The sequence below is a fragment of the Paramisgurnus dabryanus genome, chromosome 13 (assembly GCF_030506205.2).
Source record: "Paramisgurnus dabryanus chromosome 13, PD_genome_1.1, whole genome shotgun sequence".
Taxonomy (NCBI): domain Eukaryota; kingdom Metazoa; phylum Chordata; class Actinopteri; order Cypriniformes; family Cobitidae; genus Paramisgurnus; species Paramisgurnus dabryanus.
In genome coordinates this window covers 5,834,489-5,850,967 of record NC_133349.1, presented here as the reverse complement: position 1 = coordinate 5,850,967, position 16,479 = coordinate 5,834,489, and the positions used below count along the sequence as shown (strand labels likewise).

The 16,479-nt window shown below is 36.5% G+C and overlaps 1 protein-coding gene across 9 annotated transcripts in view; it reads left to right on the top strand.

The window, feature by feature from the left end:
• Positions 1–515: 515 nt before the first annotated feature.
• syngap1b (synaptic Ras GTPase activating protein 1b) overlaps positions 516–16,479 on the top strand; it is a 165,770-nt gene continuing 149,806 nt past the window's right edge. For all 9 annotated transcript variants that reach the window (XM_065298816.1, XM_065298809.1, XM_065298808.1 and 6 more), the window contains exon 1: positions 516–802. In XM_065298816.1, the coding sequence (XP_065154888.1) occupies positions 781–802 (22 nt within the window). In that variant the 5' untranslated portion in view covers positions 516–780. The remainder of the gene's footprint in view (positions 803–16,479) is intronic.

Here is a 16,479-nt window from a genome sequence, read left to right as displayed (position 1 = left end):
AACTATCAATATTTGCAAGCAAATTGGTAATATTAGAAATATATGTCATTTAGAAAAAAACAGCATTTTATTTTATGCTGTGGTTTTAAAAATATTAAATAAGCTAGCACGTTTTATAAGATATACATTTGAGTTTTTCTCAATTGTAGTCATTATGTAACTCAAGCACCCTTTCACGAAATATGGTACTGCTGCTTGCTATTAATAGTACTACCAAAGTACACCGCATGTCCAAAAAATGGGACGGACTACCACAATTGTAACTGGTATGAGGAGTTTGCCGTGAGCTTACATTGTCACGCGAATCTGCAGGGGTGTATTTCACAATTTACGTGGGATTTTTACACAACATCACGTTTACAGATGCACACACAGTGCATTTAGATTGAACTACACTGGAAATACGCACGCACATTCACGCGCACTTCAACGCCCCCTTCTCTCTCTCTCTCTCTCTCTCTCTCTCTCTCTCTCTCTCTCTCTCTCTCTCTCTCTCTCTCTCTCTCATCGTTCTCTTCATCACTCTTGTTTTGCGCGTGTGTGATATATGATGTGAACGCAATTTCACGCGCTGGGCTGCGATCATTCCAATGGCTCTTGTCGATCACGGACGATGATTTTTGTCTATCTTATTTTTCCATTTGCATTACGGGAATATCGCTCCAGCGTCGACGCAGTCTGTGAGCAGAAGAGATCTTCACCTCCCGTGACTGCTGAAGGATATCTTTGCATGCCGAGATACTAAATAGACACGGAGAGCACCTTCAATGCCGTGGGAACATGTCATATGTTCCCTTTCAAGGTAAGAAGCACTGATGGATTTCTGCTGCATCCCCAGTGTTCCTCCCATAGCATCCTTCTGCGCTAGAGTACCACTGATGCTGATCTCCGTGTGATGCAGGTGGACTGCTGTCATTTTATCACTCCCATCAAGTCAGGCAGTTTCGGTATGTTCGAGAGAGATAGAGACCTATCTGCCCCCTCGTGACATTTTACAATCTGCATTCCACTGCATGTAAACTCACAGACCAGAAAATCACGTTGAATTGTGTAAGTGAGAAGTATTGGACTGAGGTAACCTTACATGAGGATAGATTCGTTTTCGGGTCTTTGTATCTGTATTTTTGTTATAGAGTAGTAGTTGACTGGGAGATGAATTGAGATTTAAGCAATGTCTATCCTATTACAACATTACGGTTTGCCTCCTAAACAGGCATATCAGTAGTTTTTGCCGTCATTCAATAGTTTTCAAACATGTGCATTGTTGGTCTATACATATCAAGTGGCTAGCTGTCCAAACAATACATGTATGTATGTATTATTGGGTACCACTTATTTGTCTTTGCATGTGGCGTTTCGAAGTTTGATCTCAGTGTTGTGTTTTACTCATTTTTTGCTGTGCATTTGAATAATTCAAAGTAACGTCCATGAGACACTAGGAGAAAAAGCATCACATGCTCTTTTGTCTTTGAGGCCGGTGAGTCTATACAGTACAACAACTACAATGGTAAAAGCATTGAAACAGAAATGATATTACATAATATCATTCAGGCTTTACAGGAGAGCACAGAGAATTGTTTCGTGCACTTATCTGGCCAGATATGATTACAGAAACAAGGTTATCATACTTGCTAAAGCTCAGATAAGTAACTGATCTAAATGTGAGAATCTGAATGATTTTTGTGAGATCAATCTCGACTACTTTTGACCCAAGTCATCTTCAATTTGTTGATCAAAGACACTTTTCTAATGGATTTGGAGGGTAAGATTGTTTGGTTTTCTTCACTTTTAACATTGAAAACTGCAGGGTCTAAATTTAAGGGACTGCTACTGGTGAAGAATGATTATAAATGTAATAAATGTAAAATGTGAGAGACCACAAACATAACGAAAAAAATTGACAATTTAACACTTTTCTTTCTATTGTGTGTGGAGTGCCGCTATGTGGTCATGACAGCACACCGCCATGCACCATCAGATTAACTTCACAAACAACCCGAGTCTGAGAACACGGGAAATCTCGCAGAGATCTCGCGATGTCTGTCGCGGCCAAACGTGACTTCATAGTAAACAAACAATGGGCATTAAGGCATGACATTGACTGTTTTTTTTTTTTACATCTGATGTCTATCTCACAATGGACTGTGAGTGCTGCGCCATGACTGTAGTTGTGGTTTCATCTTTCATCAGCTAGCTATGTGATAAGGTATTGTTTTGTTTCACGTGACAATCTACAGCTTGTGTGTGCGTTTGTCTTCGGCGTTTCCCCCACACAACAAGATTTCTGATCCTAAATATTCACCATGTTGAATTATCTTGTGGTGTGTACCGGCTTTAAGTAATTTAAGATTTAATCCTGCTTTGACCAACAGAATAATGTCCTTTTCTAGTCACGATTCTCCCAATCAGACAGGAAGAGATTATCTTACTAACCAACCAGGTTGAATTTTAACATATGGTGTAGATTTTTTAAAGAGCACCTATCGTCCGATTCACAATTTAAAATTTCCTTTAGTGTGTACGTGTGTATTACATGTTAACGATATGCAAAAGATATATACCCCACGCGAGTTATCGTCTCCAACGTAAATCTCTATTATTGGACTACAACAACGCCCAAAACACATTTTATGCCTAAAACACACCCATTAATCATTACATGAATTGGAACAACCCTTTTAAACTGTGCGCCAGGCGCATAGACAATTTTTCCCATTGTTAAACTAGCAAAAGTGGATTGGGACACACCTTAAAGGAACACGCCCACATTTCGGGAATTTAGCTTATTCACTGTATCCCCCAGGGTTAGATAAGTCCATACATACCTTTCTCATCTCCATGCGTGCTGTAACTCTGTCTGACACAGCCCCTGCTAACTTAGCTTAGCACAAAGACAGGAAGTGAATGGCTCCAGCTAGCACACTGCTCCTCATTAGTGACAAAGAAACTTGAAAATTTTTCTATTTATATGTTTTGATTTATACAGTCACACAGTGTACAAATAACAAGGTCATATGAGACACAGCCATCTTTTAACAGTTTACATACTGGGAACTATATTCTCAGAAGGTGAAGCATTTGGGCGGAGTGATTTGCTTGGAGCCCCCGAGAAGCCCCCTGGTAATGAGCAGAGAGTTCGCTCAGAGTTGTGCTAATTACTCCGCCCAAGTAGCAGTGCCTCTTTGGGCGTGACTTTTTCGGCCAATGTGCGTTAGATGGTTAGCGAATCGCAACACACTGGGCCAGCTAATCAATTCAAATCAAATATTGCATATTTCTGAGGGAGGGGCTTCATTGAACAAGGTACTCATGCCCTTTTTAGGAGAATCGGAAACAGCAGTGTAAAATAAGGTATATGTATAGGTATACAAACATGCATTTTTTTTAAGCAAGGCATGATTACACAGTCAAACCTTCAGAAACAGCCGGTTTAAAACACTCCTTTAAAATGGTGTCTTTGTAGGCAGCTCACTAGATTTTTGCAAAAAGCTTCTGACTCACTTTGACCCCAGCAGTGCAAAATAAATCAAGCTGACTGTACTCTGGGGTTTAATGTTCACACCAGGACCACATAAGAAAACCTTCACGAATCAAGCAGATGTTCTCTTATTATAAAGTAGACTGTGTAGTAATTGAATTATGCTTGAGAGTCATTTAGCCTACAGCTTGACTTAATGGTGCTCTGAAGAAAAGATGATCTCACAATTTTGATTGGTTTTAACTATTCATGTGTGGCAGAAGGGCATTTAGGGCAAAAACTGTAATGACTGATTCATGCCCAAGACAGAATAAGGTCCCGCTAATGAAACCAATGAAATTACATCAGTCTGTCATCCCAGTAGTAGAATGTATTGTAGATACACTGTATGGTGAACGTATTTGGCTTTGTCTTAAAACAGCAAGCAACTGTAGTTTTGTGATGAATTGCTGATATTTTAAGCTGTAAAAGTCTCACATTTAGGCCTGCATGTATTAACATGGTGAAAAGAGATGTTACTTCATCATTGTTCTGCACATAGTTATGGGAATAATGGCTGAGGATGAAACAAGCTAATTTGCAATGTTCGCTAAGGCAAGCGATGCTACTACTGTAGTGTTGAAGTTTCGAGTCCCTAACCCTATTAAACACCAGTGTACTGGTCCTGTGACATTTGTGCAGCGAACATAAATGGTACCACAAATCGTGTGAACTGTCAAGAAGAGGTTTGCAATTACTTTTCTAAGTCATTAAGTGCTTTGTGGATAATAAAATAGGTGGGGAAAAAACTCGCATAGACTTAAATTTATGATACCAACTATATCAAGGGAGAGAAACAGTGATGGGATCCTTTGACTGGTCCAAAAGAGTCTAGCAACCATATAGCAAATTCCTACTTACTGTAGAACAAACGGTTGAACAAACGCGCAAACGTTAAAAGCGCCATATTGTTTAGAAAATGTTAAACATTGTTTGTGAGATGGTCTTTTCTTTTTTATGGCAAATTACCTAGAAGTCTTTATTTGTGTACTCCCAGTCACCAAATTTTAAAGAATCTGTTTTTGCTATCAGTGCGTTGCAGAATGATGTCATTGCACTATGCATGTTATCGCACTATACCATGTCTCTTTATATTATAATATTTAGAATTTTTGCATTTTACTCTTTCATTTTATTGTAAGGTAGCTTCAAGTACCAAAAAAGACCTTGGGCCCTATCTTGCACCCAGCGCAATTGACTTTGTCAGTGACGCATGTATCATTCATATTTTGCACCGGCGCACAGCGGGTTTTTCCCTCCACAGACGCACGTCGGCAAACTAGGGAATGAACTTGCGCTCCCTGGGCGGTTCAGCGCAAAAAAGGAGGCGTGTTCCGGCGCAAACCATTCCTGATGCTATTTTGCAGTTTCAAAAAACAATTGCGCCACTGACCAGAAAAAACTAGTCTAAAGTCAGTGACGCGTTGCGCGTTGTTCATTATGCTATTTTCAGGGCGCATGCTTGACCATAATGTATAGCGTGCACAACGCGCACACACTTTGGTTATCTAATCTACACAGATGCAACAGTTATTTTTGCAAATCATAAATTGTTACAATAAAAAATATTAACACATGAGATAAGGGAAATCATTTTGGGGTTTAGCATTGTGGTGATAGTTTTTATTTATTTTGTGTGGCTGCGTTAAAAAATTATCATGCAAATAACGATTTAAATATTTTCATATGTGTGTTGTGTGGCTGCATTACGTTTATTTTATGTATATAATAATTCAAATGTTTTCATAAGAAACCTTAATGTATATGAACTTGATTTTTAAGTGTACTTTGGGGTTGGACTGCTTGCGTTTCTTGGCTTTCAGCGGTAAGGGTGGACGCAGCGATGTCCTCTGCTGGCATCTGTGTAGAGGCAGATCCACCTCCCGTTACACGGCGTGGCCGATTTATGCTGGCAAGCTTGGGATTCCCCCGTCTCCTGACATCATTGTAGCGCTTGCGGCGCAACGTCCTCGGGATGCCAGCTGATGAGACAACTGTGGCTATTTCCTCTCACGCCTGTTTAACCGATGCTGATTTGGGCGGGTTTCTCCCATCCCCATACAAAACAACTTCTCTGTCTTTGACTGCTCTTACAAGAACGTCGGTCTCCTCGGCTGTGAACCGCTCCTGGCATGCGCCTGGTAAATCCATCATAATAATAGCAACCCGCCATGGAACTTGCGCACTTGCGTTTAAAGGGAATGTTGGATAGCGTTCTGATTGGTTTATTTGACGTTACGCCCAAACCACACCTATGAATAATGAACCTACTTCAGACCAACCCCTTATTGATTTGCGCCTGGCGCAAGAGTTATTTCTCCCGCCGGGAAAATAGCAACAGCGCCCAAGATCCGCCCACAAAGTCACTTGCACTTTGCGTTCGTACTTGCGTTTCAGATCGTTAAAATAGGGCCCCTTGTGTCTTTGGCAAAAAAGTTTTTTTTGATTCACACTCGTTTACATTCTATATAATCTGAACCAAACGTTTGCGCAAGTAGACAGCCAGGGTTGCCAGATTCGTAAATCAAAACCAGCCCAATGGACATCCCAGAAAAGCATCCCAGGGACTATTCACAGCCCAAATACCAATAACTAATAAACAAAATCTTTTAACTCACAGAATAAAATCATCTAGCGGAAACAGTTTAAAAGTTGCCCAAATCTAAACTGCGTAGGACTTGGCAACACCACAATGCGCACAGCATCTCTCGTTGAGTTCACGCTTTATGTCTGGGTAAATGTAAAAGGCATAGTTGAGTTGGAGATTCTTAAGTTTTAAGATATAGAAAATAAAAACACAATTTTCGAAATGCACAACGCTATTTTATTGCTTTATGTAATGTTATAAATGTACAGCGCCTGACCCCATTACCTTATTAATGCGTGTTGCCAGAATTATGTGTAAATATGAGGTGAACATGAACTTAAGCACAATTATTCTCCACATGTGCACAAGGTATTTTTGCATCCTGTTGAGAAAATACTACGCTATACGCCTTTATATACGTACTTGTCTCCTGATGATCGGATCATAGATCAGACTACACCACCCCTTTCAATACGATCGAAATTTTTATCCAAACGATTGATTAAAGTGTTTACATGAAAGCTTTTCAATCCGACTGAGTCATCAATACGATTACAAATGGATTATTTGTTTGCATGTAAACATAGCTAATGTAGGTCTACTATACCATGGTTTTCAAACTGGGGTCCGGGGAGGTTTTAAGGGGTTAGAGTTAGAACATTTCTGAGTAAAAAATTGTAGAGTTGATTTATTAGGTATTTATCTCTCATTTCTTGCAACATACATTCCAGAATCATTTATATTTGCTTTGTATCTTTCTACTGTTTTTTTATTATTAGAGTCATCTTTATCTTACTGGGGTTCGTAGGCATATTTCCTTGTAAAGCTGCTATGAAACTAGATTTATTGTCAAAGTTGCTACATTTGAATAAAAAATGTTTGTCTTCAGGTTTATACATCCAACTTTACTGTAAGTGTAGCCAATTATATTTTCGTTATACATACAAATATGTTAATTTTTATATATATATATATTTTAGGAAGGGGGTCCCTTACAAAATGTTCATCATATTTTGGGGTCCTTGGCATTATAAAATCAAATAGATGCTGATGTAGCAGATTATAAAATAATTGCTTAAGAATGAATACAGAATAATATAAAATCTTTATACTGGCACCTAGCAATATGTGTAATTCAGAGTCAGTGGATGAGAACCAAAACTAGACCCCATGGTTGAGTTTTTACTCAAGACTTCTATTGGTGTAAATTAAATTTAGAGTTTTTATATCAAAGGCATTGTCCATCGTTTTAATGAAAGATAGCATCACAGTGTTAAAGAAACTCTGAAAATTTTTATTAGATATAACTGGGCAAGATTCTCCTGAAAATGCAGCTTTATAATGAGAATAGTTTATAAGACCATAGAAGATGTCCACCATAGATCCCCTCACAGCAATGCTGACAATGCAACACGTGCTTGTGGTGTTACGAGTTGCTCTCTGACATTTTTGGGCTCAAGAACACACGAAATCAAGCTTGCGTAGCCAAAAATTGTCTTCATGTATATACATGAGTATGTCTCAGGCCTGAGCCAGCACAAAGTCCAAGTTGTAGAAGTTTAAAAGGTAAACCTGTAAAAGTTTAGCAGTCTCAAACTGTTGTTTCTAATTTTGTCTTTTTCACTGCAGGCTAAGGTCTGAAAAATGTACTCTGTGTCCAAAATGGCCTACTTCCATACTATATAGTAATTTGTATATCAGGCAAGTAGTATGTTCAAGTTAAAAAAAAAACTGTAGGTGAAAAGATGAACTTCTACTTCCAGCAAATATATTGAAATGTGCTTTCAGGACACTTTACTATCCCGTGAGCCCCCAAGAGAGGAGTCACCTAACTCCAAAAATGTCAAAAGGTGGTGACGCAGCTCAATTCAAATGTAAATACATAAGAAAAGGAGCTGTTCCTTGTGTATCATCTGAGTTAACGGCTCACTTATGACGACAAATGTCAAACGATGAATCAACATGGCAGATGTTCTGTAGTACGTCACCACCCATATTTATACAGTACTATATAGTACGTATTGTTTTAACGGTTGATAAGTATGTACTTCATCTAATTCAGTACGCACTGTCAACAGTATGCGATTTCGGACAGATGGATATTCTGTGTAGATGCTTATAGCTACCCAAGTTAGAGGTCTTCACGGGTCCACTTAGATTCGAAAACCCGAGGTCCGACCCGAGACCAAAGCGGGTTCAGGTTTTAAAAGGTGACATAGAATGATTAACGGGGTATTTATCCTTGTTCTGTGATGTGATATGTAGACAAAATTTTTTTGTTTGGGTCTGTAATGCCTTAGAAGCTTCCTAAAAACGTCTCTCAGATAGCTCTTTTAGGGTGGGGGATTTTAAACAAGTGGTTTTGCACCTATTTGGCTCCCCCTACTGGCTTAACTTGGAATCTCATTACTGATTGGCTGACTTTGCCGCCACTCAAAAAATGTAGCCAATTATTTTAAAGTGGAGGGGTAGTGAGATGCCTGTGATGTCATAAGCATCAGTTTTTCAGATTAGGACGTTTTCTGGCTGACATTTCTAAAAGAGGAATTTCTATGAGACTGAGATGTTTAGCATGTTTAGCACTTTTTGTATGTTCGTGAATGCGGGTAGACTACCATTATTCAACAAAGACAAGGTAAAAATGTTTTTTTATTCTCTGTCCCCTTTAAATTTTCAAGCGTGCCTTAGACACAGGTCGGGTATAATAATAGCGGCATTGGGTCTCAGGTAATTTAAAATTAATGTGTTGTTGCAGAACGAATCTGAGACGACCTAAACTATCTAGCATTATTTGTATATATATATAATTATTTTAATTATATCCTATCAGCTATGTCTGGCTCACTCTCAAGGGTTTTTTTCCCTCCTAGGACTTTTCTCCTCGACCAAAAAAAGTTTTTTTCTCCTATATATTTTTTTTAGGTTCTTAGCACCGTCTTCTATGCGTTATACTATTACTACGCTCGCTGGTATGATTTAATCTTAGCCGCTGTATTTTGCTGCTTATGTTGACCATCGATTTTTCTGTGTTTTCTCCTGCATCTATTAACTCTTTCCCCGCCATTGACGAGATATCTCGTCAATTAAGAGAAAACGCTTCCCCGCCAATGACGAGATTTTCCGTCTTTCCGCAATACCGCTATTATCCACTAGGTGGCGCCCTTCCGCAACTTTTTAAAACCGGAAGTATTGCCCTTTGGCAAGCGGCTGCATGTCCGTGTCTGTTTTAAAGATCGCTCTGAATATGATCTCTATGAAAAATCCGTCATAAAAATGGAATTATATCTGCTTTTTGCTCAAAATATGGTGTTTTTGCAAAAACCTACCCATATTCAAAAGGTGATTGCAAAAGAACCACTAAAGGTAGGATGAAACGGTTTTTTTGTTTGAAAGCAGAGGGTCTGTTCTTTGATTTGGTATATTGTATGTTTATATATTTAAAGAAGAACATTTTCTGGAAGGCATTAAACTTTGGTGAAAATCATGAAAAACGCTGGCGCTGGCTGGCAACTTTTTTTAAAAATGCTGGCGGTGAAAGAGTTAATGTATAGCTGCTTTGAAACAATAAACAATTGGTTTCAATTAAACAACTGGTTTGGGTCTAACTAGGGTCTTACTTTATAATGTTTGTCTTGGGTCGGTTCTTTCTTTTTTAAAAATATTTATGAATGTCGAGTTTGGGTTAAAGTGACTCGGGTCATTTCAGGTTGCGTTAATTTCTTTGGACCCAATAAGACCTCTAACACAAACTTGCTGTCATCAACTTTGCCTAGCAAAACCACAGGACATACAGAACACATTAGCTTTTATCACTAATATTTTTAAAACTAGGACTATCATTATTAACGTGGTAATAATGCGTTAATGCAAATTCATTTTAACGCCACAAATTTTTATACAGGTAACATGCGATTAACGCAACTCACAACTTTTTGTTTGACCCTTGGTCTAGCCCATATACAATAAATTAAATAAATTGAGATGCAGCTTCAGTGATCAGTGATCTTACCAGTGATTTTAAGGTTTGGATGTGGTCATTTTTTCTCAAAATTAACTTTCAAACAGGTGTAGTTCTTTCAGGTTTTGTCATATTGCAACAAATCATGCATTGTTTTGAAGTTTTTTAATAGAGAATGTCAAAATATAAAAACTTTTTTTTTATTTGCTCATTCCGACTCATTTTGCCAGCACGGGTAACAAATGATGCAGCAGCAAACAGAAATGTAGAAAAAAAGGATCTTCTGGAAGGAAAATTCATATACGAAACAATGGCTGAAGGTTCTTTCAAAAATTTAAACAGGCTGGACGTAAACATACATTTGCATAAAGCATCTATATTTGTCCACACCCATCTTGATCCGAGTATTAAATACTCGAAAATAGGGATGCACCGATACCACTTTTTTTGGAGTACGAGTACTTGCATTTCAGTACTTGCCGATACCGATACCAAGTACTTAAAAAAAAAACATGATTTAAATTTACAGGTAACAGCTTTAGTCTTATAATTTAACAAAAAAACAAAGGACTAGTTTTCCAGTTTGTTGTAAACTCTGCCTCTTTGGACAACACAAGAGGCATTAACCCCTTACATGCCGCTCAAACATAGACATTTCTCAGACCGTGGTATCGATTCCAGGTATCAGGGGACTTTTAACGAGTCATGTACTTTAGAAAATGTGGTATCGAGGCCGATACGCATCCCTACTTGAAAAGTGTTAAATTAGGGTACTGTGCATTTAGAACAGATAAAAATGTGTGATTAATCGCGAGTTAACTCATAACAATCATGCGATTAATCTAGATGAAATATTTTTATCTATAGATAGCCCTAATTAAAAAAAAATATTTATAACATTTATTCTGGTCTTAATATTAACAACTACACTTGTCTTTGTTCTGCTATGTCACCTATGTGAAATTAAAGGGACACTTCACCCATTTGCATTAAGCTTTGTATAGTTAGAACCCCAGTCATGTTTTTTAATGGTCATGCATCATTTCCTCAGTTGCCGCTTAGACAGGAGAAATACAGATTTCAGTGTTGCACTTCCTTCTTTCAATGATGTAAAAATCATCATTTTGCATCATTGAAAGAAGGAAGTCCAATATCTTTGTTGAGGGGGTGAGACTACAAACACCCCTTTTTTCGGTCAAATAGGCATCAAATTCGAAATGTATGTTACATTTCGACTACAAATATGACACACTTTCAATAACGATTAATGTTTCTACGGGTGAAATGCTCCTTTAAGGAAAACTGACATCATATATCCTGTAAATTTATTGAAAGCATAACATACAGGGGTATAATTTTTTGTTTGCAAATGGCAATAGGTATGATGCTTTGCTGTTGTAATGCAATGACACTCGACTATTTTTAACTATGACCTAAGTGTCCAAATTCATTTTACGGCCACTGAATTTGTGCTCTAAGGATACTGAGCGGAAGATACAGTGTAAATCATTCATTTTTTCTTAACTCCTCGGTTGATGAAGAGTATTACCACACTCAGAGACAGATGACAGATGCCGTGGGTAGGTGGAGTGTGGCAGACTGCCTGTTTCAGAACTGTACGGCTCTCGCATTCACTGTGTGCATTGATAAAGAATGAAGCTTACTGTATTTGACTGTAATCAATTTTATACATACAGTACATGCACAAGAAGGCCAATAGAGCCAGTGGACCATGGCTTACATGCAGCATTAAATGGCATTTGACACCGGTCCATTTTACCCTATACGTGTCCATACAGTAATACAGTATATGGTGCAGTGATGCTTTAATGAATATGTGAACCCTATCTTGATTGTAACTCATATGTCAGTGCTGTTTGACTTTACACAGAGCTTCGACACAGACTGGTTCGGTTCTTGTAAATATGCTTTGATGCCGTATTACTGCCCTCAGCCACTTCTGCGCTTTGTTTAAATGGATTTACTCTTTTTTTTTTGTGGAATTTCTTTTCAGATACAGCAAGCTCGGGTGTTGCTCTATCATTGTTTATAAAAAATTAATAAGTTTGTAGTTTGGTTTCACGGAATTTGTGATGATTTTCCTAACATACAGTAGGATTACACAAATACAGACAATTTAATTTTGATGATAAATGAGGTCATGTTGAGATATTGATCTGACTTGTAATTCTAGAAGAGAACATAGTGGTGGCTTCTTCTCCAGACACCTCAGTAGAGAAGTCTCAGTTTGTTTTGAATTAAAATGATGTCATACTTTTGATACAATAAAAGTAAATAAGATTATCCGGTAACACTTTACTTAAAGGGTTGTTCACAAGACTGACATGACACATTCATAATCATGACATGACATGTGCCATGAACATGAAGGAGATTTTATGCACGTTTTTGACAACTGTCGTTAATTGTCATTTGTTCAATTGTGTAATTTTTAATGCAAAGATGTCATTGTTTGAGATGCCTTTGTTATGTCAACTTGACATTAACCAATACATCATAACTCGCCATGACAACTTGACATTACCAAGATAACATAACTGACCACTTTTTACCAGTGATACAAATTTAATTTGTCATTAAGTGTTTATACTCTGTCATATAGTTTTATAACAGCGTCATGAATATTTTTCTTGACCTCAACTACAGTGGTGCAAATATAATTTGTCATTAAAATGTCATTAAGTGTTAATGCTTTGTCATATAGTTTTATAACAGCTTCATGAATATTTTTCTTGACCCTAACTACAGTAGTAAAAATATAATTTGTCATTAAAATGTCATTAAGTGTTAATACTCTGTCATATAGTTTTATAACAGCGTTATCAATATTTTTCTTGACCTCAACTACAGTGGTGCAAATATAATTTGTCATTAAAATGTCATTAAGTGTTAATACTCTGTCATATAGTTTTATAACAGTGTCATGAATATTTTTCTTGACCTCAACTACAGTAGTGCAAATATCATTTGTCATTAAAATGTCATTAAGTGTTAATACTCTACCAAATATTTTAATAACAACATCATGAATATTCCTCAGTTCATTAAAGTTTCCTCCATTTGTTTAACAAATAAAATCAATCATTCAGTTATAATAATTAAAATTGATCAAATAAATGTTTTGCATTTGGAGACCGATTCACCTAAAATTAAATGAAAACAAAAAACTCTACAATAGTGGGTTAAGCCATGCTGGGTCGGGCCCATATCACAGCAAAGTAAATTTCATTAAATTAAATTGATTAAATGTTTTGTTAGTTTTTTCTATATCAGAAAATCTCAGAACCTGTGAGGAAGAACAATATCTGTTAGTTTTTTATGTATTGTGCACATATATAAAGTTAAGTATAATCTTTTGACGTGTCTATTGCATTTTCTTAAGGCATTTAAAATTATTTGACATAGTAATAACACTTAATGACATATTAATGATATGTTAATGTAATGTTAACCCATAAAGCTAGATAGTTTCTTAAGTCTGATTATTACTGCTATATCATGTTTATGACAGATTTATGACAAGTTATGATGTATTGGTTTATGTCAAGTTGTCACAACAAAGACAATTCAAACAATGTCATCTTTGCATTAAAAAATGACATCATTAAACAAATGACAGTTGTTATAAATGTGCATAAAACCTCCTTCATGTTCATAGCGCGTGTCATGTCATGATTATGAAGGTGTCATGTCAGTCTTATGAACACCCCTTCAAGTAAGGTGTTACCAATAAACCTACCGAATATTTATGAAACATAATGTCTGCATTATGGTGGTGAGTTTGAAAGTTTGTAGATCTTTTGTGAAGAATCTGTCCTCCAAAAAAACTTACCCTGTAGGTAATTTGTGCAAGCAACTTATTACGTCCTAAAGTTACATTTTTAAAATATGCGGCCTATAGCTTCCAGCAGCTTATTACGACCTATGGTTACTTTTCAAGGTTGTGAGTAAAAGTACAGTCACAGGTATTTATTGCATAAATATTGGCAAAACGGTGTAAAAGTATTGCAAACTGAAGCCATACAATTAAATAAATAACTCCCTAGGACATTATAGGACATTAGACCATGATGCAATCGATCACGAGAGCCAATACTATTTCACAATCAAAGATGACGTATCGCTTCTTCTGGCGGCAGTTTTTGAACGCCTGTACAAAGATTTACAACAGATAGTGATTGCTTTGCATTCGTTTCTTATATAAACCAATCGTTTGACCTCTGTACACAAAAATTGTGGCTGTTTTGTATGCTGTGTTTTATATTATATAATAAATAAATTGTTTAAATGATTCACTCAAAATGCTTGAATAGTTTAATATAGATATAATTAATCTAATTGTAATCTAATTAATCTAATTAATTGCAAAATTATACCTTAATATATTATTTCAGGAGTACCACAGGTGAAAGTTTCACCTGCTTCTGTTAGAGAGGCTAATTTAGTAAAGCTTTTCTGTGTCGTATTGGACAAATAACCTAACCAGTCCTATGGGTTGTAGGATAGGTTGTTTGTGAAGGAATTGCAGAAAGGCAATATGTTGCTAGTGTTGGAGGATGCAGTTCTCGAACCCTTGAGGTTGTGTATAAATGGGTTATTTAGTCATTGCAGGGGCAGGTTTGTGCAAATCCCTTACCCATCGTATGCGCAACAATAACAGGGATGCTTGCCTTAGCAAGAACCACTAATGAGAGCTGTAATCTTGAAGTGCAAAACATTGTATTATTGGGCGATATGAACAAATACATGGCATGGGGAATATTACATTAGTGCATCCACATGGGCATGTTTTTAATAGACAAATATTAATCTAATTCATGTAAAAAGTTGGGCTTCTTTTGGGGGATATTAGAAACATTAATTATCCTTTGAATATTATCTAAAGGAATTAATCAAATCTGTAGCCTAAAGTTTTCCTGATTCCATTTGAAACATCTATTTACAAGTTAAACATTTGGTATTATTGTGATTAGTACATTTTACTCTAATGTTATTCAAATCAGATGCATTGCTTTGCTTATGTGTGTTTTAAGTGCAGTTTATCAAGTTTGAATTTGGTTTCGTACAAGTGAGGTTTTCTCTTTCAGATGTTTTTCAGAAGGCTAATGTGATGCCTTTAATTAGTTTAGGACTGCTAATAACCGTGTAAGATCCATCAGAGAAGCACTTTCACAGTCGGCTCTAGCACATCTGTAGCTCTGCATGTAAAAATGCTTGATATTGAGGTTTCTGTCCTCAAGCTTTTATGTCTGATTTGAATTCATGTTTTCAGCTTTCTGTTTTTTCCACCGATACACCAGAACAACTCAAACTGGTGACGCTTCACATAATACTTTGTTCCTCTGTTCCACAAGGCCTGTTTTTTCCAAATGCCCCCCGGTAAAGTCACATTCTTGTCCATGTGGCGTGAAACGAAATAGAAACAAATGGGATCATTTAAACAGGTTTTGTTTTAGCTAGCATGTGCGTTTGACAGGAATATGTCCCCCCAAAATAAAAATTCAGGCGTGGTCCACACGGGTATTTTTATAAACTCCTTTGTTTTAAAAAAAAAAACTTGGCGAAACAAGCACGGTTTAAAAAAATCTCCGTCCAACGCACTTTGAAGCACCGTTACTGATTTTCACAAAATGCATTCCAGGAAAATTTTCTTCTGAAAATATATGAACATACAAATATATCAAATGAAAGAACAAACCCTCTGCATTCAAACAAACAAATAAAATGGGAACAAAACATTTCATCCTATCTATATTTTTTCTCTGCTTATAAACTCTTAAATATGGGTATTTTTCTTAAAAAATATATTTTTTAGCAAAAAGCTGAAATAATTGCATTTTTGTGAAGGAATTTTGTAAGAGATAAGATTCAGAATGATTATCAAAACATACACAGAGTTTAAAATTAGTAAATAACGTTTTTGCTTCCGTTTTTTAATAAATTGGGTAAGTGCCATCTAGTGGATAATCGCGGTATTGCAGATTAACATAAAAATTCATCAGGAACACTTTTTTATGCAAATGTTTTCTCCTAATTGTCGCGATAACTTGCCATTGGCGGGAAAGAGTTAAGAGCATGCCAAATCAACAGGTGGCGATATAACCCTTACGCTGAGCATTTATGAGCAAAACCTCTTCAATACGCCTTTTTTTTGACAGTCAGTGTAATTTATATAACTGTGATTTGTTTAATCCACATTGTTTTGGTGCTGTTCTGGTCCGTGTTATGACAGATATAGACACAAAACACAATTATAGACATAAAAACCCCATGATGGCACATTATTAAATCTGTTTCTTTTAAGCTTTACGATAAAATAAATAAATATTTCAATAAATATTAAATATTTCATTGCTTTCTTTTAAATTGCTCAAAGTCATGACTGTTTAAAACACA